Genomic DNA, 24,440 nt, shown 5'->3' with positions numbered 1-24,440 from the left:
TACTTTTTTTGAGCCGAGTCGCAATCAGAAATAACATCTCCACCCATCAATTAGGTTGGAGTAAAGTTTATGTACGTCTCACCCTTCTTCAGAACCTACGTACGAATGAGATCATATTAGATATCTTGTTGTAATCAAGCCCACAAGAGGAGAGTGAAGTTGTTCATTTTTAAGCATTTGATAATCGATCCCATAATTAGCTATAAGATCATTATTAGGTTAATTTGCTATGATAAAAAAACTTTATCGCATATAAACATGCATGATTATTTAAGAGTCCATTCATAATAAACATACATACTCCTAAGAGAAATAACACTTGACAATTACTCCAAGATATTAAAAGCATACAATTCCCCCCTTTAAATGTTGGAGGACTAGTGGGGTGCTAGATAAGCGCGTTGAAGCTATAATATTAGAAAATAATTAAAAACGCTTCATTTCTAACAACTTAATTAAGCTTTCAGATAAAATAATCGCACACTTTATCCATTGCCATATACAAAATTCTCTCTCCCCCACCGCCCCCTATATTTTTTTTGGATTCAAAGATGAAGAGAAGTATCAACATCTGAATGTGAATCATCAAATTTGATCTTTGTCGAGTTAGTAGTATTAGAAATCCGCGATTTATCCAAAGATCGCGAATGAATTTCTGGCCAAAGGGAGAGAGAAAGTTGGGAAGATGACTCGGGATTTTGTGGAAAAACTAACTTGTTATTATTTAGTGGCTGGTAATAGTGATGATGATCGTGATCAATATTATGCATTTGCATAGTAATAGAAGGTTGATGATATTGATCATAACTATGTGATAGCATTTTCAAGAGCTCTTTCTCTTGCCTCATTTCTTTTACTCTTTCCAATTGTTTAAACCTTTCTTGCAACAAAGCAATAGAGGAACAAATGGCCATTTTAAAAAAAATAATATTCTTGTGCTTTAGAAACTAATAAGGAAAGATGGGAAATATTTTGTACGTGGGGATGAGTACATTTTAAGCTAGTGCATGGGTATTTATTTGGAAAGTGTGGGTAGGGATATTTTGGTCATTTTACTAGTTGTTTTAGAGTCTAGTATATGATTTAAATGAAGAAATTAAAAAGAAGAATCTTCAAAGAAAGCATAAAGTCCAAAAGGAAAAAGATGTGAATCCAATCTAAGGAGTAATAGTTTTAATTTTTTTTTATGAGAGGCCAAAGTGGGAGCCAAAGAGGAAAAGAGTAAGAAGAAAAGTCCAAAACACAGATAGAAAGTAGCACATGGAATTGTGTGTTTGGAGGAATATTAATAGGTTGTGTTGATGTCCTGTCTACATTGTCCCCTTAAAAGGCCCCTCTTTTATCTTTAAGAGAAGATGGTGCCCTCTTTTAGTACCCTTTAATTTGGGTGCTCATGATCAAACCTTTATCCCCCCTACTCCTTAACCCCACCCCACCCCACCCCAACAAACCCAACTTTAACTTAATATATCATGTATGTTGAAATTTTGTTCTAAACTAGATAGATGATTGGTACACGAAACATTCTAATTCATAGAGAGTTACACCCCAAGGGGTTTAATGTAAGCGGTGCACCATGACACAAGCATGAATAATTGATTTCATAGTTTAAACTTGAGATATATAGGTCATACGAAGACAATTTCATCGTTGTTTCAAGACTCCTAGCCTTTGACAATGCAATTTATATACAAAAATTCTTCTTCAATTTTTTATTTCGTGTCTAGTCAAATATTCCGCCCCATATGAAAAAAAGAATTGTAGAAGTATTTATATTCTCTTTATGAAACTTTTTTTAGTAGTTGTTAATTTGGAAGGTAGTGTTTGGATTGGAGAAAGAGAGGGAAAGAAACCATAAAAGGACAATCATATAGAAGTGGGAATAATCTTAAAGGGTCATGATTCTTTGATTGAACTATGATACAACTTTTTTTTTTTTAAAAACAAAAAATATCTACCCCAACATTCTCCTATTGAAAAAATACAAAACCAAACCAACATTCTTTAGAATGTTAATTAATTTGTCTTCAAGTCATTGGATGAGAGTGGTATGCATAGATGAATGTTAATTATATAGAATGTTATTTTTTTATATAAAAAAAAACTTCATTTTCTTGTTCAATAATCATGTTAGAAATGACTATTTTCTTGGAGCCTTTTGGCCTTGAAGAGAGAGTTTTAAAAAGTGTATTGAGATAGACAACTATATGTGCATTTATCTAATGTGTACAAAAGAGATGCATATAGTTTTACATTTGGGAAGAAAGGAAGCGCAATATATGGGGGGTTTTGTCACCAATAAAATCACATGGATGCATTATGCATAGTCCAATTTCTTCTCTAGACATGGCGGGAGAGTTATTGAAAACTCACGACCTCACTTTTACTTCGAGGCCTAATGTCATGACAATTTAATACTCGTATCCTAAAATTATTGCATCATAATATTCTAACTATCTAATGTCGCGTTAATCCATTAAATTCTTCAATTAATAATTGTGTTACATAAATTGACATTATTTCAAATATGTCAAGAGATTTTTATTTTTATTCAATCGAGCATCTAAATACATGATAATTTTTTTTTTTATCTCTTCTTTTCAACAACTAAATAAATTGCTCTTTCACGACAAAGAGTCAATAAAGTGCATTGACAATCATTGTTGGGTAATTCACTTCAATATGAGATAGTAAAAATGGTACAAATAAGAGTATTATGAGGTTGTAACATGGTAACCAAAAAATGATAAAAAGTGTCTCAATCATACATAAACAAACACTAAATAAGTGGTTTGGAAGAGATTAAGCTTTTTGTAAACGCGATTCCAGCCTGGAGGGTATCACATCGAGGTCATAATCCAAATGGTCCATTGCACATCCAAAATGTGTTCCCTTTCCCTTGATATGGCCATATAACTTATGCAAGGATCTTCAACGCTGTAACTGATAAAACGTGTTAAGTGCAATACTTGCTCTGGCAACGGTATCTCCCCATACACTTCATTTGAAATACTAAATGAAACCAAAATATGTTCTTTTTTATCGTCAGTATATTCTCTAATAGCAATGGCCCAATGAAACGTCTCATCTACCACATCTGCCAAAGAAAACATACCACTCAACAAATTCCGAACGGCAAGAGGATGTTTATCAATATTTCTAGAGGGGCAACCTTTCAACGCGAGAATTTGACCAGATGCCCTGGGACCACCTACAAAACTGTCAATTTTAAGGATCTTATAATCGCCACTAGTTGAGTCCTAACCGAATCCCATATGACTAATGCATTTCTCCGGTGGAAATTTTGGAAGTAGTATTGATTCTCTTGTGGAGAGGTACCATAACACAAGTTTGTCAAATATGTCACGTTCACCAAGAATGTGGATAATCAAGTTTTTGTACATCCTCAACCAATTGAACCGACGATAAAGGACAACAATACATGCATGGGAGTTGGACCAGTTGGGTATAACTCGCTAATAAGAAGTTTGTGAGAATTTTTGTCATGATTGAGATAATCTAAGAAAAAATCGCACAGGTAACTTGTTGAGGATGTCCATAAGTATTTCGTCTTGCAAGTTGTCATGGTCTGGATAGAAAAGAAAATGCAATCTGAGAATACAAACAATTAGAAAATTTGAAAAAAAAGAAAAGAAAATGAATTGTAAGTAACAGGTTAAAGTTTACCTCATTAGACTTGCTGTTGTTTTCTCTTGTGTACTCTCCATAATTTTTGGAGATGCTTAGGGTTTTTGCTCGTTAGGGTGGTTGACTGATCGGGCCGGACCAAGTATTTTAAGAGTATATTTTTAAGGGTAAATTACCCTTTTACACATATTCCCCTAATATATTTACTTTTATTCCCATATACATCAAAAAATTTCCAAATTCCCTCTTTTTCCTTTCTCTCTCTATACCTCACTGATACATCCGCCTCTTCCTTCATCCTTGCCCTAATTTGCTCTAGTTAATTTGTTATTCTTCAACTGTTAATCAATCTCAAGGTTCCAAATAAGGTATATTTCAATCTTCCCTTATATGGAATTTTACTTCATTCTCATTCAATCTGATTTCTCCTAAAATTTGTATATTTTGATTTCTTCTGAAAATCTTTGAAAAATCTTCTAAATTTTTATCATTTGCTTTCTTCTGTAAATCTTTCTATTTTTGTTTCTCATACCTTCAATGATACATATGGAATCCGTTCATGGTCTCAAAAAGTCCAATAAAAATCAACGAATTCTTGTTTCTCCTGGTTTTGATTCGTCTTGGGAAGGTTACGACGAAGTTAGATCCAAACATCGTAACGATCCAGCAGTGATGAATAAGCTACGTGAGAAATTGAAGTCGAAAGCTACAGTTAAACATGCACCCAAAGAAATAGACAACAAGATTGAAGGGGTTACAACATGCCCTAATCTCCCAAAGGTATGTGTTCAATTAAATTTTTGTTTTAGAATGAAAATTTTGTGAAGGTTTTAATGATTCTGATACATATCATTTATGTATCAGACACATAATGTCTTTTTAAAAGGAATTTTTTTGGAGATTTTCTATTTCTGATACATCATGTTTAAGTGTCAGTTTCTGTTGTTTTAATTTTTAATGATTCTGATACATATACATTTATGTATCAGATACATAATGTCTTTTTCAAATATAATTTTTTGGAGATTTACTATTTCTGATACATCATGTTTAAGTGTTATTTTATGTTGTTTCAAGTTTTAATGAAGCTGATACATATCATTTATGTATCAGATACATAATGTCTTTTTCAAATGCAATTATTTGAAATTTACTATTTCTGATACATTATGTTTAAGTCTCAATTTCTGTTATTTCAAGTTTAATGATTCTGATACATCTACATTTATGTATCAGATACATAATGTCTGTTTCAAATGCAATTTTTTGAGAATTACTATTTCTGATACATCATCTTTAAGTCTCAGTATTTGTTATTTCAAGTTTTAATGATTCTGATACATATATATTTATGTATCAGATACATAATATTTTTTCAAATGCAATTTTTTGGAGATTTACCATTTCTGATACATTATGTGTAAGTGTCATTTTTTGATGTTTCAAGTTTTAATGATTCTGATACTTCTACATTTATGTATCAGAATATAATATATAACTGTTTCTGATACATCTTCTGTATGTATCAGAATCTCATCTCATGGTTTAGATATTTTAATGCATATGATACATCGTATTTATGTATAAAGTTCAAGTTGTATTTAACCATTTTCATGCCAATGCAGGAAATGAAATACGTCATCAAGAAGATCCCGTCCCACCCATTGAGATTCGGAACGGCATATGGGGCTAATTTTCTTGATGATTTTGAATCATCAATAGGTGAAGAAGGTATAAAGTTATTTAGGATGGAATTTCTATTCCAAATACTGGACTACATGCCGAATTCTTCCGTTCAAGATATGCCACACTATTGTGGAATTTTGGTTGTCGAAAGGCCAAGGATGGTTATGTTAGCGATACCGAAGATCCTAAAAATCTAAGAGAGATTTCATATCTTCTAGTCAAGGAGAACCGATGGACGTCGAGTAGTTTTTTTTTGAATTTTGTATTAGAAGAATGTACAATTACCAGACTTTTAAGTTTTTCTCATGTATGAAACTCTAATATAAGATGAAAGTTTATATATCATATTATCAAGCATCAAACTTGACTGCTTCTTGATTCTGATACATACTATTAATGTATCATATTCTAATGTATAAAACTTGACTGCTTCTGATACATATTGTTAATGTATCATATTCTAATGTATAAAACTTGACTGCTTCTGATACATACTGTTAATGTATCATATTCTAATTTATCAAACTTGATTGTTTCTGATACATACTGTTAATGTATCAGATTCTAATTTATCAAACTTGAATTCTTCTGATATTGTATATGTATCAGCATCTCATGTATCAAGATTTAGTGATTCTGATACATCTTATTTATGTATCAGAATCTCATTTATCAGCTTTAATGAATTTGATTCATCTTGATTATATATCAGATTATCATGTATCAATATTTAATGTTTCTGATACATCTTGTCTATGTATCAACACCTCACGTATCAACCTTTAATGTGTCTGATACATCTTGTTTATGTATTAAAATTCTCATGTATCAAAATATAATGATTCTGATACATCATGTTTATGTATCAGATTCTGATACATCTCATGATTCTGATTGAATTTTTTTTTCGCACTGATGCTCTGTTTTTAGAATTTTCCTTGATCTTCATAACTATTTTGTTCTTAAAAGGATTCTTTACCTTATTTAGCACTTTAATTGATTGAAACAATCAATCATAACTTAAATTACGTTACTATCCATAAATAACTCACAAGCATTAATTATTTTACACCCAAAAACTGATGTATCAGGAAGGTGAGTAATGTATCAGAAATTTGAAAAAAAAAGGGAAATCGGGTAATTTAAGAAAAATGAGGGATACATTGTAATTGAGCTTTTTCACTATGGGATTTAGGTAAAGTTTACGCCCGACTAGCTAAACTCAATAGCTTTATTTGAAAGAAAAAAAATACCTAATTACACTCATTTATTTAGCATATTTTTCATTATTTCCATTCATTTTAAAAAATTTTAAAAATTCCTTCTTTCTAGAATACATTAATTCAGTAATCCGGATACATTAATTCATAAAATAATATATCTGAATTATCGAATTAATGTATCTGGATTAACATATTTTTAAGAGATTTCTGTAAATTAAAAAATGATAGGAAAAAATAATAATTAGCCGTTTACACGTTTCCCTATTTGAAATTCTATATTTTTGAACCCGAACCGGCCCATCTCTCATTCCGGAACAGCACAATCACTCTGCAATATAAAGAACCCTAGAATTCAAATTGAAGCAGAGAGCTCAACAGAAGAAGAAATATTTTCACAAAAAAGGCAAAGCTTTTCAATCAAATTTGGGGGATACAGACCAGATGGATATTGATCGGGTGAGTTCTGATTTCTTACTTACTGTTGAGTTTTTGTTGGACTTGGATTCCCCTGGGATGTGACAGGTATACTGTGGAATTAGTGTGCACCCAAGCTGGCACCACGTTTATCGAAAAGAATCAGTGGAATTATTGATCAGGTGAGTTTAAGGTGTTACTTACGATGAGTTTAATTGTTATTGGTTGGAATTAGATTCTATTTTCTAGGTGTGAAAAAGCCTGGGATCATGTATAATAAAGAAAGTGCATTCCAATATTCCTTAACACTATAGTCTGAGGTAGGGGTAACCATGGGCTAGATAGAAAAGAAAATGTGTTCATACAATTTTTTAAGGTATTCAAATATCAAGCAACTTCAACCAAGAGTTTAGAAAAGATAAATTTAGAAAATTTCAGGATTTCATCAAACTACTTGCACACTTGCAGCTTACCGAGGATACAACACTAGATAGGAAGATATGGAGGATGGGGATTAGGGTAGAAAATTAGTAGGTAGTCGAGCATCGTCTAGTTACTTATCCGTGTTGTTATTATTACTCTCGTACTACAATATTCTTTGACTTTAGAATTACCTATGTTTTCTTTGCTTCGGTTTTCGTATTATTTGTTGTTGCTATTGTTGTCTTCTTCATTGTTTTCAGCATGACTTCTCCGCTGTTGTATTTGCTTTAAATATTTGATTTTTTTATGCTTTACTTGAGCCGAGGATCTATCGGAAACATCCTATCTACCTTCACATGGTAGGGCAAGGTTGCGTACACATCACCCTTCTCCTTAGACCCACATTTGGGATTACACCGGGTATGTTGTTGTTGTTTCTATGTACTGACAAATAATAAATTAGAAAACTCGAAGGAAAAGAAATTCCAGGAGCAATACTATGACTACTAATATGAACGGACAATAAGACAACGCATTGCTACCTACTAAACCAGCTACCCTAATCGTATTAACCATACCCTTCTATTTAATGTCATGTCCTTTGCAAACTGAAATTACGACATGTCTTGTCTAACCACCTATCCCCAATACTTCTTCAGTCTACCACTATCTCTACCTCGGTAAGTTGATCTCCAAGCCACTATCTCTACCTCGGTAAGTTGATCTCCAAGCCTTACTTTAAGATGAAGCATCTCAATCATGTCAAGAATGACTAGAATTCCAATTTTTTCTTATTTCCTCAACTTTTCTCTAAAGATGATATATATTCCATGTATTTCTTTCCATCATCATCGGTTCAACCAGTTGAGAATGTACAGAAACTTGATTTTCCTTAATCTTTAAACCATATATATGCGCAATTCATTGTTGTGATGACATGGTTATTATCCTTGTAAATTATAATATTGATGTTGGAGGCAATATACATTTGCTATGGAACCCCTCCACAAGAGAATCAATAGTACTTTCCGGTCCAGAACTTCCACTGAAGGAAGATTCTTGTTTGGGATTGGGTTATGACTCAACTTCTGGTGACAATAAGATTCGTAAAATTCACACTAACATAGATAATCCTTGTCAAATTCTACATTGAAAAGTGGTTCCTAGTGAAATATTGATAAACATCCTCGTGACATTTGCAATGTGATCGATGGTAGCATTCTTTTCCATTTGAAAACGAGGCATTTCATTAGATCAGTATTTTTGGAAATTATTCTATGGTTTCAAGAAATCATTCTGTGGTTTCATTTTATATTTCAAATGAAGTGTCCAGAGAGATCTTTGGCATAGCAAATATTATGCTTGAGGAGCGATGTCTCCATGGGCGTTTCAGTATCGGAAGGTATGCTTTGTGTTCATTCTACTTCTATTCGTCAGAGGAAAGACTCTCTTAAGTTATGGGTATTGAACACACACACAGACACAACAACAGCTGCACAAAACAAACAGATACCTTTGGAGATCTGACTAAACTTTTGGGTTGCATCAACTCCACTGCTAATAAGAATTTGATTGAAAAGATCAACCTCTATCTTTGGAATTGCAATGGTTTTCTTCTTTTGATTATTTTGTTTCTCTAGTTCCGGAGCAGAATTACTATCTGCTAATCTTCCCTCATTCTTAGTTTTTGTATCATCTTTCTTTGGAGCGATCAATGGTTTCTCAATTGCTAAGTATTTATTGAAGAGACTAAATTTTTTTTGATTTGCAAAAGAAAAGGGTTATTGGAGGAGAGCAAGGAATTTCTTGGTAATCAGGTGCTATCATTGAGCTGTGATTGCTTGAAAAAAATCAGTTGAAACATCAGGTGGGATAAAAGGAAAGAGTGTACCTGCGCCTCTCGATGATCGGATGCGCAGTCTTGTTTTCTAGGGTTTCTTCTTTTATTGATTTTTTTTTTTTGCTTTTATTCATTCATTCATTATCACAATTTATGCAACACAATTATTAATTGAAGGGTCTAATTGATGCAAATATTAGATAGTTAGAGTATTATAAATTAGAAAACCTTTTTTTATTGTAAAAAAGAAGAGCATTATAATGCCATGATTTTAGGATGAGAATAATAAATTATCCTGACAAAAAGGAGAAATTTCGCAGGAACAACAGTTTGATAAATGACCTTTTTTTTATTTCTTGCAATTTATGATTCTTTGTCATATCTTGGCCAAAAGATTCCTTTTGAGCAAACTGAAAATAGCATGAGAAAATGTTAGATTGTGGTCCAAATTTGTTGTAAGTTATTCAAACGTTCAATGAAAGTCTAATATTTTAACAGTAAGATTTGGAAACTTATGAACAAACGTGAGACAAAATCTAATGTTATTTGGAAGGTAACTTTTAAGGTCTATATTTGCACGACTTCTAAAAATAGAGACACCGTAAATAGTGGTGTAAAGAAGGACATTTGTGTAAATTGGCAAGAGGTGTGCTGTTAAGTCATATGGAAGAAGTTCCAAATATGACACAAAAAGAAAATTCCCAACAAAGGAAGAAATTAATATCCCTAAATCAACTTCGCTAAGGTATTTGTTTCTTTCAGTGTGTTCTTTTACCCGCAAGACACTGAAAGAAAAAATACCTAGACACTGAAAGAAACAAATACCTCAGCGAAGTTGATTTGGAGATACTAATTTCTTCCTTTGTTGACAATTTTCCTTTTGTCATATTTGGAGCTTCTTCTCTGTGAATTAACGGTGCACCTCTTTGCCAATTTACACAAATGTCCTTCTTTACATCACTATTTATGGCGTCTCTATTTTTAGAAGTCGTGCAAATAGCCCTTAAAGGTTACCTTCCAAATAACATTAGATTTTGTCTCATGTTAGTTCATGTCTTACGTATAAAATATTGGACGGTCGTTGAACGTTTGAATAACTTCCAAAAATTTTGGACCACAATCTAGCATTTTCTCATGTTTTTTTCAGTTTGATCAAAAGGAATCTTTAGACCGTGATATGACAGAGAATCATAAATTGCAAGAAATAATAAAAAGGTCATTAATCAAACAACTATCCCTACGAAATTTCTCTTTTTTGTCACGTGAATTCATTATTCACATCCTAAAATCATTGACATTATAATACTCTTCTTTTTTACTATATAAAAAAGTTTCTAATTTATAATACTCTAACCATCTAATATTTGCGTTTTTAGACCCTTCAATTAATAATTGTGATAATGGATGAATAAAACTAAAACTTTTTTTCAATAGAAAAAGAAACCCTAGAAAACAAGATTGCACATCCGATTATCGAGCGACGCATGTTCACTCTTTCATTTTATCCCACCTGATGATTCAACTGATTTTTTTTTCAAGCAATCAGAGCTCAATGATAGCACCTGATTAGCAAGAAATTCTTTGCTCTCCTCCAATAAGCCTTTTCTTTTGCAAATCAAAAAAGATTGAGTCTCTTCAATTGATACTTAGCAATTGAGAAACCATTAATCGCTCCAAAGAAAGATGACACAAAAAATTAAGAATGAGGGAAAATTAGCAGATAGTAGTTCTGCTCCAGAGATACACAAGAAGAAATCCATTGCAATTCGGTTAAGAGGTTGATCTTTTCAATCAAATTCTTATTAGCAGTGGAGTTGATGCAACCCAAAAAGTTTAATCAGATCTCCGAAGGTATCTTTTTGTTTTGAGCAACTGTTGTTGTGTGTGTGTTTATGCACCTCGACTATTTCACCAGCTACATCCTAAGTCTTCTCTCTTTTTATTTTGCTTTATAACTAGCCACAATTTTTTAATTTAATCAGGGAAGAGCGTTATGGAGCCGTCAAATGATAACACAGACCAGATGGATGTTTATCGGGTAAGTTCTGATTTCTGGGTGGTGTTACTTACAATTGAGTATTTTAATTGTCGTTGGTTGGAACTTAGATGCTTGGTTTGTTAAACATTTTCCCAGGTGATAATTAACCTCATTAAAGATACTTTTTTCAACAAAGGTAGTATGGTTAGCTAACCACGCCAATTCTATATATTCTTTCTCTTCCTCATAGGAAAAGAATGTGAAATTTAAGCCTTCTATTCTCACACCAGTTTTATGCCTTCACCGATTTATTTTGTCAAAAACGACACCACAACTATAGTCAAGGCTTCAAACTTGACAGAAATTCTTGAAGTACATTGCCCTTTTGTTGTTTACTTGGTACCACTGCCAAGAGCCGAGTAATTTCAGTATTCTCCACTTGAATTATCCAGTTTTATATTTGTTACTAAATAGTAGATAGAAGAAATAAACAAATTCAGGTTTATCTTTTCTGAACTCTCGGTTGAAATGTCTAATATTTGAATACTTTAAAAAAAAGCTGTTTGATCGCTCCTTCTTGTCCTATCTAGGCAATGGCAATTCACTTCCCAGAGGTAATACTTATGGACATCCTTAGCAGGTTACCTGCGCAGTCTCTACTTCGATTCAAATGTGTGTCAAAATTTTGGGAAACGTTGATCTCCGAGCCTTACTTTAAGATGAAGCATCTCAATCGTGCCAAGAATGACCAAGATTCTCAAAAATTTCTTACTAGCCAAATGTGCTGTAAGAATGGTATAGTTTCCATGTATTGTCGTCCTTTGTCACCGGTTCAGCTGTTTCAGAATGCGCAAAAACTCGATTGCCCTCTAAGCCCTACACCATTGCGATGCACAATCCATTGTTGTTACGATGGCTTGGCTGTTATCGAGGTTCTTGATAATTTGGATGCTGAATACTCCACACTTTTGCTATGGAACCCCTCCACAAGAGAATCAATAGTGCTTCCGTCTCCAGAATTTCCGGGGAAGAGAATTTCTTGTTTTTGTTTGGGTTATGACTCAACCAGTGGTGAGTATAAGATCCTTCAGATTTATCAGGGTTGCAATTTACCTTGTCAAATTCTTGCGCTGAAAAGTGGCTCCTGGAGAAGAACTGATAAGTATCCTCGTGGCAGTCTGTTGTTTGCTATGAAGTATTTGACATTTGTACATGTGGCATTTCATTGGATCGGTATTTCACGAAATTATGCTGTGGTGGTTTCATTTAGTATTTCAAATGAAGTCTACGGAGAGATACCCTTGCCGGAGGAAATGTCAGGCTTGAAGGGATGCTATTGGAATTACAGTGTTGGAAGGAATGCTTTGTGCTCATTCTATTTCTTTTCATCGGAGGAAGCATACCATTAAGTTATGGGTATTGAAAGAGTATGATATCAAGGAATCTTGGATTCCATTGTTATCTATAGAAGATCCTTCAATTTCTCTTTCTATACCGAAATATAGGTTTGCAGATGGTGAAGTGCTATTCTGGTGCAGTGCTGGGGTTCTGTTTGGGACACGTAGTGGACCATATGGAGCATGGCCTCGATGTGATATCATATTAGATGCACATGCTTTTACAGAAAGCTTGATTTCTCCAAGATCACTTACTTATTAGTTTCTTATCTATGATTGAGGCACTTTTTCTTCTTCTTTTGTTGTCATGTTACAAAACTCGTATTCTTATTAGTTTATCAGCAGTTTTTGGAGTACAATGTCATATTTAGCTGCAGGTCAGGAGAAGTGTTCCTCTATCCGTCATGTGGAGTAGTTGGCTTGAAAGAAATCACAGATGTTTTAATGGAGAAAAGCTACATGCATATCTTTTGTTAAATCTAGGTGTTTCAGAAAGAATCTATATGCATTGTCTGAGGAACAGAGGTTTCCTATATTCGCCCTAGCACAGCAACTTAAATTTGCACAAAACATAATTCGAATGTACAGAAACTTGATTGCCCTTGAAGCTCTAAAAGTGCAGTCTATTGTTCTTGCAATGGCTTGATAAAGTTAACCTTGCTATTGATAAAGTTAGTGATGTGATAAATGCTCAAACTCAGCAAGGACATTCAGTGCAATAATAGGTTATGTAGCTTAAAAAGGAACTGCAAGTTTCATCATAAGCTGAAATGCCCAGCTTCCTCCTGATGGTGTTTTACTGCCACTCTTCAGGATCTCGAAAGCTTTACCCTTTGAATGTCAAAAAGAGAGCTAGGTGACTGCCACTAGAAAAGCTTCCATTCACCAGTTACATCATCTATCATCTCAGCTAGATCAAGAATAGCCATATCGCTGTCCTTGATTAGTGGAGTCACGTACAGAGGTTATCAATTAAAACAATATGTGAAGTACGCCTTGTTATTTTACCTCAGGAGCTTACCGCTCTTGTGAGATATTGATAGCTTCTTCTTGTTGTTAATATTAGTTGTTGGTTTGGTTGAGATTCAAACGAGCATCCAAACACATGATAAAATATTTTATCTCTTCATTTCAACTAAAAAAATTACTCTTTCACAACAGAGAGTCCATAAGTTGCATTGACAATCATTGTTGGGTAATTCACTTGCATATGAGATAGTAAAAATGGAACTAATAAGAGTATTATGAGGTTGTAACATGGTAACCAAAAAAACGATAAAAGGTGTTTCGATCATTACATAAACAAACACTAAATAAGTGATTTGGGAGAGATTAAGCTTTCTGTAAAAGCGATTCCATCTTGGAGGGTATCACATCGAGGCCATAATCCAAATGGTCCATTGCGCGTCCTAAATGCATTCCCTTTCTCTTGATCAAAACTTAAGAACCAGTACAACAGTTCACCATCCGCAAACCTATATTTCGGTATGGCCATATAACTAATGCAAGGATCTTCAATGTTTAACAATGAAGTCCAATATTCCTTGACACCGTAGTCTTTCAATACCCATAACTTGAATGTTCCCTTCGTCGGAAGATCAGAAGTAGAATAAGCACAAAGCATACCATCCAATACTGAACACCAATATAGATTTAGGCCTTCAAGCATAATAATTGCTCTGGCAATGGTATATCTCCGTACACTTCATTAGAAATACTAAATGAAACCACCGAATAATTTCTTGAATCCTTAGAATATTTTCCAAAAATACCAATCCAATGAAATGCCTCGTTTACAAATGGCAAATAATGCATACCCATGTAATGACTGCAAATGCCACGAGGATGTTTATCAATATTTCTCCAGGAACCACTTTTCAACGAGAGAATTTCACCGGGACTATTTTTGATTGATTCATGGCCAGACTTTCTTTAATTGTGTACTACACGATGTTACACACGTACTTTAAACCAGTAATGCTAAAAGTAAATTACTATTGAAAAAGAGAAATAAGAAATTATATATCCTATATAAAGAGAGAAAAGAATCAGAGTAGACAAAGTTAGAGTATTGGCTATCAATTTGCTGAATTCAATAGCTTAAGTTGAAATTCTATATTCGTATTAAAAGTTCATTAACCATATAAATAATGCTGATTTAATACTCAATAACTTAAAATAATACATAAATAGCCATAAATTATTATCAAAATCTCAGCACTCCATTCACATAAACGCACCTATTTCGGAGTGATCTTTAATTTTTGCTATTAAGAGTACCAATTTGAAGAATAAAAATCCCCAAAATAGAGAGAACCCGAACCGGGTAATCCCTCTGCAATATAAAATGCCCTAGAATTCAAATTGCAACTGGGAAGGCAGAGATTCTTTCAATCGAAGCGATTCTCTTGAGAGCTCAACAGAAGAAGAAATCTTTTCACAAAAAAGGAAAATCTTTTCAATCAGATGTATGTTGATCGGGTGAGTTCTGATTTTTTGGGTCGTCTTGCTTACTTACTGTTCAATTTTTTCTTTTAAATTGTTTGTTGGACTTAGATTCCTGCGGGATGTGACAGGCATTCCGTGGAATTAGCGTGCACCCAAGCTGACACCACGGTTATCAAAAAACAATCACTGAAGATGTCCATAAGTATTTCCTCTTGGAAGTGAGTTGCCATGGGCTAGATAGAAAAGAAAATGTGATCGTACAGTTTTTTTAAGGTATTCAAATATTAAACAATTTCCACCAAGAGTTTAGAAAAGATAAATCTTGAGATTAGTGTAGAAGATTAGTAGGTAGTTGAGCGTTGTCTAGTTACTTATCCGTGTTGTTATTATTACTCTCGTAATACCATATTCTTTGACTTCAGTATTACCTATGTTTTCTTTGCTTAGGTTTTCTTATTATTTGTTGTTGCTATTATTCTCTTCTTCATTGTTTTAGCATGACTTCTTCGCTGATGTATTTGCTTTACATATTTGATTTTTTTATGCTTTAATTGAGCCGAAGATCTACCAGAAACAATCTATCTACATTCACAATGTAGGGGCAAGTCTGCATACACATCACCCTCCTCTGTAGATCCACATGTGGAATTACACCGGGTATGTTGTTGTTGTTGTTATTATTTACCGACAAATAATAAATTAGAAAATTTCAGGCAGATGAAATTACTTTTGAATTGACAGTGGCACCATGTAAGCAACAAATGGACAAAGTACTTTAGGAATTTCCAATATGTTTGGTGCCTTAGCTATGGTTGTGGTGTTTGCTAGTTTGACAAAATAACTCAGTGAATGCATAAATTGGTGTGGCAGGAAAGAAGGCATCAATTAGTTTTCTCTCATTGTTTTCTAGTGGTTCTATGATGGAAGCCATTGATGCTTGGTAATGATCTGTCTGCTTTGTGTTTGGATTTTTGTCTCACTAGAGCACATATGCGCTAAAGTTCCAGGGAATTCTGGTGAAAGGACCCGGTGAGGAAAAAATTCCAGAGATTGTATGCATTATTCATTGTTCAGCTACATTTTTGAAACTGATTGTTCAGCTACATTTTGCCACTAGGGTTTAAATTTTTGAACAGTAATTAGAGTAAAGCTAAAACACAGGAAAAACACCTTTTAGCCATAGCAAATAATCCTAGATTCTAAGTCAACCAACAAATGAAGTAACCTGATCAACAACATAAATCTTCTTTGAATTCTTTGACGGCTTCACAATTCTTTTCGCTGCAATTGAAAATTGTGGTCAGCCCATAATAGACGATAACACCCGCAAACCCGAGGTAAAAAAACACACAGAAAGAAACAAATACCTTTGCAAAGTTGATTTGGAGATACTAATTTCTTCCTGGCAAGTTTCCTTTTGTGTCATATTTGGAGCTTCTTCTCTATGAATTAACGGTGCACCTGTTTGCCAATTTAGACAAATGTCCTTCTTTATACTACTATTTATGTTGTCTCTATTTTTAGAAGTTGTGCAAATATAGCCCTTAAAGGTTACGTTCCAAATAACATTAGATTTTGTCTCATGTTAGTTCATATGTTTTCCAATCTTACGGATAAAATATTAGACGGCCGTTGAACGTTTGAATAACTTACCTAAATTTTGGACCACAATCTAACATTTTCTCATGCTATTTTCAGTTTGCTCAAATGGAATCTTTTGACTGTGATATGACAGAAAATCATAAATGGCAAGAAATAATAAAAAGGTCATTTATCAAACAGTTGTTCCTGCGAAATTTCTCATTTTTGTCATGATTTTTTATTATTCGTATCCTAAAATAATTGGCATTATAATACTCTTTTTTTTACAATATAAAAAAAAAGGTTTTCTAATTTATAATACTATAACTATCTAATATTTGTGTTAATTAGACCCTTCAATTAATAATTGTGTTGCATAAATTGTGATAATGAATGAATAAAATTAAAACGTTTTTTCAATAGAAAAAGAAACCTAGAAAACAAGATTGCGCATCCGATCATCGAGCGGCGCAGGTACACTCTTTCCTTTTATCCCACCTAATGATTCAACTGATTTTTTTAAGCAATCGCAGCTCGATGATAGCACCTGATTAGCAAGAAATTCTTTGGTCTCCTCCAATAAGCATTTTCTTTTGCAAATCAAAAAGATTTGTTTTCTTAGCAATTGAGAAACCATTGATCGCTCCAAAGAAAGATGACACAAAAAACTAAGAATGAGGGAAAATTAGCAGATAGTAGTTTTGCTCGAGAGATACAGAAACAGAAGAAGAAGAAGAATAAATCCTTTGCAATTCCAAAGTTAGAGGTTGATCTTTTCAATCAAATTCTTATTAGCAGTGGAGTTGATGCAACCCAAAAGTTTACTCAGATTTCCAAAGGTATTTGTTTGTTTTGTGCAGCTGTTATTGTGTCTCTCTGTTTATGCACCTCGACTATTTCACCAGCTGCATCCTAAGTCTTCTCTCTCTCTCTCTCTCTCTCTCTCTCTCTCTATTTTGCTTTATAACCAGCCTTAATTTTTTAATTTAATCAGGGAAGAGCGTTGTGGAGCCGTCAAATGATAACACAGACCAGATGGATGTTTATCGGGTAAGTTCTGATTTCTGGGTGGTGTTACTTACAATTGAGTATTTTAATTGTCGTTGGTTGGAACTTAGATGCTTGGTTTGTTAAACATTTTCCCGGGTGATAATTAACCTCATTAAAGATACTTTTTTCAACAAAGGTAGTATGGTTAGCTAACCACGCCAATTCTATATATTCTTTCTCTTCCTCATAGGAAAAGAATGTGAAATTTAAGCCTTCTATTCTCACACCAGTTTTATGCCTTCGCCGATTTATTTTGTCAAAAACGACACCACAACTATAGTCAAGGCTTCAAACTTGACAGAGATTCTTGAAGTACATTGCCCTTTTGTTGTTTACTTGGTACCACTGCCAAGAGCCGAGTAATTTCAGTATTCTCCACTTGAATTATCCAGTTTTATATTTGTTACTAAATAGTAGATAGAAGAAATAAACAAATTCAGGTTTATCTTTTCTGAACTCTCGGTTGAAATGTCTAATATTTGAATACTTTAAAAAAAAGCTGTTTGATCGCTCCTTCTTGTCCTATCTAGGCAATGACAATTCACTTCCCAGAGGTAATACTTATGGACATCCTTAGCAGGTTACCTGCGCAGTCTCTACTTCGATTCAAATGTGTGTCAAAATTTTGGGAAACGTTGATCTCCGAGCCTTACTTTAAGATGAAGCATCTCAATCGTGCCAAGAATGACCAAGATTCTCAAAAATTTCTTACTAGCCAAATGTGCTGTAAGAATGGTATAGTTTCCATGTATTGTCGTCCTTTGTCACCGGTTCAGCTGTTTCAGAATGCGCAAAAACTCGATTGCCCTCTAAGCCCTACACCATTGCGATGCACAATCCATTGTTGTTACGATGGCTTGGCTGTTATCGAGGTTCTTGATAATTTGGATGCTGAATACTCCACACTTTTGCTATGGAACCCCTCCACAAGAGAATCAATAGTGCTTCCATCTCCAGAATTTCCGGGGGAGAGAATTTCTTGTTTTGGTTTGGGTTATGACTCAACCAGTGGTGAGTATAAGATCCTTCAGATTTATCAGGGTTGCAATTTACCTTGTGAAATTCTTGCGCTGAAAAGTGGCTCCTGGAGAAGAACTGATAAGTATCGTCGTGGCAGTCTGTTGTTTGCTATGAAGTATTTGACATTTGTACATGCGGCATTTCATTGGATAGGTATTTCACGAAACTATGCTGTGGTGGTTTCATTTAGTATTTCAAATGAAGTCTACGGAGAGATACCCTTGCCGGAGGAAATGTCAGGCTTGAGGGATGCTATTGGCATTACAGTGTTGGAAGGAATGCTTTGTGCTCATTCTATTTCTTTTCATCGGAGGAAGCATACCATTAAGTTATGGGTATTGAAAGAGTATGATATCAAGGAATCTTGGATTCCATTGTTATCTATAGAAGATCCTTCAATTTCTCTTTCTATACCGAAATATAGGTTTGCAGATGGTGAAGTGCTATTCTGGTGCAGTGCTGGGGTTCTGTTTGGGACACGCAGTGGACCATATGGAGCATGGCCTCGATGTGATATCATATTAGATGCACATGCTTTTACAGAAAGCTTGATTTCTCCAAGATCACTTACTTATTAGTTTCTTATGTATGATTGAGGCACTTTTTTTCTTCTTTTGTTGTCATGTTACAAAACTCGTATTCTTATTAGTTTATCAGCAGTTTTTGGAGTACAATGTCATATTTAGCTGCAGGTCAGGAGAAGTGTTCCTCTATCCGTCATGTGGAGTAGTTGGCTTGAAAGAAATCAGAGATGTTTTAATGGAGAAAAGCAACATGAATGTCTTTTGTTAAATCTAGGTTTTTACAGAAAGAATATATATGCATTGTGTAAGGAACAAAGGTTTCTCAGCTTGTTGAATTTGAGAAATTGATAAGAGTGCATTGCTTCTATTATCATCAGGAATGATATATTTGTTTTTCCAATATTCCCTAGCACAGTAACTGAAATTTGCTCAAAAGATATTTCGAATGTATTTTGTTGTCTTTTTATTGTCAGAATGTACAAAAACTTGATTGCCCTTCAAGCTCTAAAAGTGCAGTCTATTGTTCTTGCCGATGGCTTGATGAAGTTATCCTTGTTATTGATAAAGTTAGTGTTAAATACTCCATACTTATTCAAAATGACAAATATTGTACTTCCTAACTACACTGAGTACGTTGTTATTGTTTATTGAAACTGTACAGAAGCTCAACAGACTTGTTGAAATTATAGCTGCAAATCTTAAGACAAGTACTATAGTTTTCTGTAATAGTGACGTACAAGAAGCTGGTCATTCTTCCATTAAACTTGCTCACCCACCATTTATAGATGAGGAGGTAATTGTACCTTTTAGATTTCAGAATACAAAAAGGCATAACGCCATAAAGGCTTATATAGATGTTGGTAACCACATAAACTGATGGACGACAAACCAATGTAAACTTTGGGATATTTATATGCACTGAATTAACTCTGCAGATAAACACAGAAGGAAACTCAGGTGTTGTGTATTCAAACTAAGCAAGGACATTCAGTGAAATAATAGGTTATGTAGCTTAAAAAGGAACTGCAAGTTTCATTATCAGCCGAAATGTCCAGCTTCCTCCTGATGCTGTTTTATTGCCACTGTTCAGGATCTTGAAAGCTTTACCCTTTGAATGTCAAAAAGAGAGCTAGGTGACTGCCACTATAGAAGCTTCCATTCACCAGTTACATCATCTATCATCTCAGTTGGACCAAGAATAGCCATATCGCTGTCCTTGATTTAGGGGCAAGTTCAATGTTCGTTCTTCCCTTTCTTGCATCATCTTCACAATCAGTTTATACCATCACCTTCCGTTCCACACATCTCCCATCTGTTTATGGACCTTCTTGTAGAGACCCAGAGTTGGATGTGACTGCAGTATGCAGCTATCTTCATTTTTCCCATCTTCCAAGTCATTCCTTATTCCAAAATCCATTTTGAAATCAGAAATCCTAAAGGTGTTCAGGAAAACATTTAGTTGACTCATGCAATTTGTAGTTGAATATTGTTAGTTATAACAGAAGAGCACCATCAACATCTGAAAACGAAAGTTGGAGTTTACCAGTAAAGCATCCCATGAGCCCCGCATATCTGTACTTTTAGTCATTCTCAGACAAGGGCAGAGCACCAGACATTTAGGTGTGTAAGGAAGTCATCAGTAAAGCCTCCCTGAGAAGAAAAGAATAATAAGCAGGATCCTGATGAGATCTCAAAGGTATACAATTTTATTTTTGGTTGTTTTAAAGGTATACAATTTATTATATCTAAAATAAGTACAAATACTTTGACACATATGCATGAAGGTACTTATCCATCATAGCTGTTAAGTCTTTACCATGATGCTTAGCTTTTTCAAAGCTCCTTCCGATGCAAGGACAGTTGGCCATAGTTTCATCAATAGCTTCCATTGAAGATGCTGCATCTCATGCAATTTAGGTTCTTCATTGTTAGCGCTCAAAGTATCAAAGAAGCGCAGACAGCAGGATAAAGCAAACAAAGAAGATAGCAGATATCTAGTTATGCTCATAGAATTTGAATTCTAAGATAGGGATACCCATTTAAAAGTTGGCACAGAATTTCCATGATTATGTGGGGTGAATTAACTTGGAGAAATAGTCAAGCATTAATCTTTTGCAGGATTGGTGTGATTAAGAAAGGAGGCAAGACTATAAGAGGGACTATATAATCTGTTCTTCGATGTTCCATTCAACACAACATTAGCTAGCTTGTCAAATTCCTCAAGTTAAAATGGTTAAAAGCCTGCATATGTAGCTCTGTTCGATTACCTCCAGTTTAAAAAACAACTCTAACAAGAGAAAGGTATCAGACTGTAATATGGAAGTCCTTGTCTGAAGTCTATTCAAACTCAAAATTGACAAAAGAGTAGGTGTTACTAGTTAAATTAACCACAAAACACAGTATATTTGGTCTTACTTGATTACAGCAACTCAAACTGCAATTAAGTTGCTCGTAGTATTAAACACTTACTAGTCCGTTAACCAATTTCTTCTTTTTTACGGAGCATAGAGAAGTTAAATAATGCTTAGGATTATGCTTTTAATATTGGTCTTCCCAACATTATTATTTGTTTTTCTTATTTTGATAGTTGTGGTATCCGGGCCAACTTGTGAACCCCTCGACTAAGTCCACGGGATACCATCACCTCCCACCAGCACCAGGTACCACATAACCTTGTCCACCCAAGGCTAGAACAGATGGGAAGAAATCACCTAGTGTGTTGTTTGTGTTGGGGATTGAACCTGAGACCTCATGGTGACATCTTCGGTATCATTTTTAGGTTCCCAGCCGATATATTCTCAGAAAGTATAGGACACAAACTTTATGAATATGCATCATATGAGAATATATAGGGTCATGCATCTAACTAGGTTTTTCCTTAAGAGCAAAGGCTATTCTGCAGGTAAATAGAAGACACCAGCTAACAAAAAGATACCTGCACTTTATGTGGCTGACATGTTGTGAACAATTTCCTTCAAGTCTTTTAAACTGCAACCTGGTGTTCTTTCTATTCCTCTATTCTTCATCTTCTCCTTTGTCTGAGCCACTTCATCCCAACGACCAGCTGCAGCATAGATGTTCACCAGCAATAAATAATGCCAAAAATTCTTGGGGTCTTGATCAATCAACTTATTTGCAATTTGTTCTCCTACGCTAACATCCCTTCCAAAGCGGGCTGAGCCAAGCAAGTCAGACCACAATGAGGATTCCAGTGGCAAATTGCTCTCCACTGGTATGTTCTTCAGTGTTTCTATTGCTTCTTGCATTAGGCCAACGTTTGCCAAAAGATTAGCCATGCACCAAAAATGCACAAAGCTGGGCTTTATACCAAATACATCACTCATGTTGCCAAAGTGTTTTCTTCCTTCTGTTAACAGTCCTTCACGGGCACAAGCGCATAAGACGCCGACAATTGTGATTTCATCTGGAAGCACACGGTTCTTAACACGTTTTTTTTCTGTACTTTCTAATCTACTACTCGACAAGTCTGAATACAGATTAAGCCCATCTTTTGGATTTCCATGAACGCAATACCCCAAAATCATTGCATTCCAGCACACTATGTTCTTGATCAATATCTGATCAAAAATTAAACGAGCAATTTCTGCTCTTCCGCATCTACTATACATATGGATTAAAGTTGTACTAATAATCAAATTCAAGTCTTTAGATGCCTTAATAAGACACCCATGAACAGATTTTCCTTCCTTCATCCGAGCTGACCTAGCACAAGCAGTAAGCGCAATGACTATAGTTGTATCGTTCCCATTCAATCCCCTCTGTGCCATTTCTCGGAACAGCTTTAGGCACTTCCCTGGGTTATTCGAATTCAAATACCCAGTCATCATGACATTCCACCCAACTAAATTACACTCTGGCATTGCATCAAATAACTGTCGCGCAACGACTAATTCCCCCACTTTTAAATATCCATTCATAATACTGTTCCAAGACACAACATCCCTCTGGGGCATTTCATCAAATACCTGCCTAGCAAGACCAATTAAACCACAACAACCATAAAAATGCACTAAAGAATTCTGCACTTGCAAAACTCCATCAACACCATTTTTCACAACTTGTCCATGACACTTCTGACCCGAATCCAAACGACCCGTTTTAGCACAAGCACTCATGAGAGGTGAAAACGTAAAACTATTAGGCAAGAACCCATTTTTAAGCCTTTGGAAATAGAAAATTACAGCATTATCTGGCAAAGAACTACAAGCATAAGCTTTTATAACAGTATTAACTGAAAAAGTATCTGGAAAATGAATGCACCTAAATACCAATGCAGTATATTCAGTATCACAATGTTGAGTACAGAGCTTCAAAAATCTGCAAGAATATGAGGGGTTTTGTACTTGTAAAAGACCAGTTATTATCAAATGTGCTTGGATTTGAAAGAGCTCCTTCAAGCTTTGACAAGAATCAAGAAATTCCAAAGCATTGGATTGATAAGAAGGTGTTAATGAAGAGAATTTGGATGCAGAAAAATAAGGGGTTAAGTGTTTGATGGAGATTCTTGCTGCCATTCATATATCTGTTTCTGGGTTTTGTAGTGATGTTTAAGATTTGAAGAAAGAAGGATTTTTCTGCCATTAATGCTGCTTACTGCTGTTTTCTATAGTGCACATGATGAATATTAATCGAAAAATTACTTCTTTCTTTCTTTCTTTGTTCATCACTGTTTACTATGGTTTTTGGATCAAAATCAATGGATTTTAATACTTGGAAGATATAAACAAATACCCAAAACCCCCAAAAAAGAGAAAGTTGAAAGCTTTGTCAAATTTGGAGGAAGAGGGAAGGAGGATGAGCCAAGAAAGGAAGAAGAAGAACGGCAGGGGATTCACTGAAAATTTTATTGTTGGGCTTGACTGTTGAATATGGGCTTTGCTATACTCAATTTTGATGGCCCAAATTTATGGATCCACAATGTTTTTGGGCTTGCTTATTTTCACTTTAACTACTATTGTCAACCACAGTTCGTCATCATAATATACCATTGCAATAATCACCATTAATTACCATTTGGAGGTATTAAGTAGTTATTGGATTATATATCCCACAATTTATACCATAATGATGGAATAAGTTATCTCATATACATGGTATGACAACTTATCTTGTTATTCCAGAATAATTAATCCTAGGATAACTTGTTCTCAACCGAACGATCCTTTAATCGTTAACCATCACTATCTA

At 34.5% G+C, this 24,440-nt stretch overlaps 3 protein-coding genes and 1 pseudogene across 8 annotated transcripts; 3 read left to right on the top strand and 1 right to left on the bottom strand.

Moving 5' to 3' along the window:
- Window positions 1-3,837: 3,837 nt before the first annotated feature.
- On the top strand, window positions 3,838-5,978 carry LOC129885680 (uncharacterized). The gene is made up of 2 exons (XM_055960054.1): window positions 3,838-4,428; window positions 5,274-5,978. The coding sequence occupies exons 1-2, from the start codon at window positions 4,186-4,188 to the stop codon at window positions 5,529-5,531; spliced, it is 501 nt and encodes a 166-aa protein (XP_055816029.1). The 5' UTR covers window positions 3,838-4,185; the 3' UTR covers window positions 5,532-5,978.
- An 899-nt stretch (window positions 5,979-6,877) lies between these two features.
- On the top strand, window positions 6,878-13,087 carry LOC129895910 (F-box protein CPR1-like; annotated as a pseudogene).
- Window positions 13,088-14,867: 1,780 nt separating this feature from the next.
- Window positions 14,868-19,632, top strand: LOC129895871 (F-box protein CPR1-like). 6 transcript variants are annotated; one of them, XM_055971667.1, is made up of 5 exons: window positions 14,868-15,090; window positions 15,186-15,330; window positions 15,657-17,477; window positions 17,633-17,688; window positions 18,219-19,632. In XM_055971667.1, the coding sequence occupies exons 3-5, from the start codon at window positions 17,294-17,296 to the stop codon at window positions 19,284-19,286; spliced, it is 1,308 nt and encodes a 435-aa protein (XP_055827642.1). In that variant the 5' UTR covers window positions 14,868-15,090; window positions 15,186-15,330; window positions 15,657-17,293; the 3' UTR covers window positions 19,287-19,632. The 6 variants fall into 6 exon arrangements, with proteins under 6 accessions (XP_055827642.1, XP_055827627.1, XP_055827657.1 ...); XM_055971652.1 differs by having other exon boundaries at window positions 15,620-17,477; XM_055971682.1 differs by having other exon boundaries at window positions 15,186-15,714; window positions 17,172-17,477.
- A 245-nt stretch (window positions 19,633-19,877) lies between these two features.
- LOC129895865 (pentatricopeptide repeat-containing protein At3g51320) lies at window positions 19,878-24,068 on the bottom strand. Its single transcript, XM_055971641.1, has 4 exons — window positions 22,168-24,068; window positions 21,049-21,129; window positions 20,776-20,882; window positions 19,878-20,665 (listed from the first exon to the last, which is right to left on the bottom strand). The coding sequence occupies exon 1, from the start codon at window positions 23,765-23,767 to the stop codon at window positions 22,175-22,177; it is 1,593 nt and encodes a 530-aa protein (XP_055827616.1). The 5' UTR covers window positions 23,768-24,068; the 3' UTR covers window positions 19,878-20,665; window positions 20,776-20,882; window positions 21,049-21,129; window positions 22,168-22,174.
- Between the last annotated feature and the right edge of the window lie 372 nt (window positions 24,069-24,440).

The sequence above is a fragment of the Solanum dulcamara genome, chromosome 1 (genome assembly GCF_947179165.1).
Source record: "Solanum dulcamara chromosome 1, daSolDulc1.2, whole genome shotgun sequence".
Classification (NCBI taxonomy): domain Eukaryota; kingdom Viridiplantae; phylum Streptophyta; class Magnoliopsida; order Solanales; family Solanaceae; genus Solanum; species Solanum dulcamara.
The sequence above is the reverse complement of the archived record's forward strand: the minus strand, read 5'-3'. Positions and strand labels throughout refer to the sequence as shown.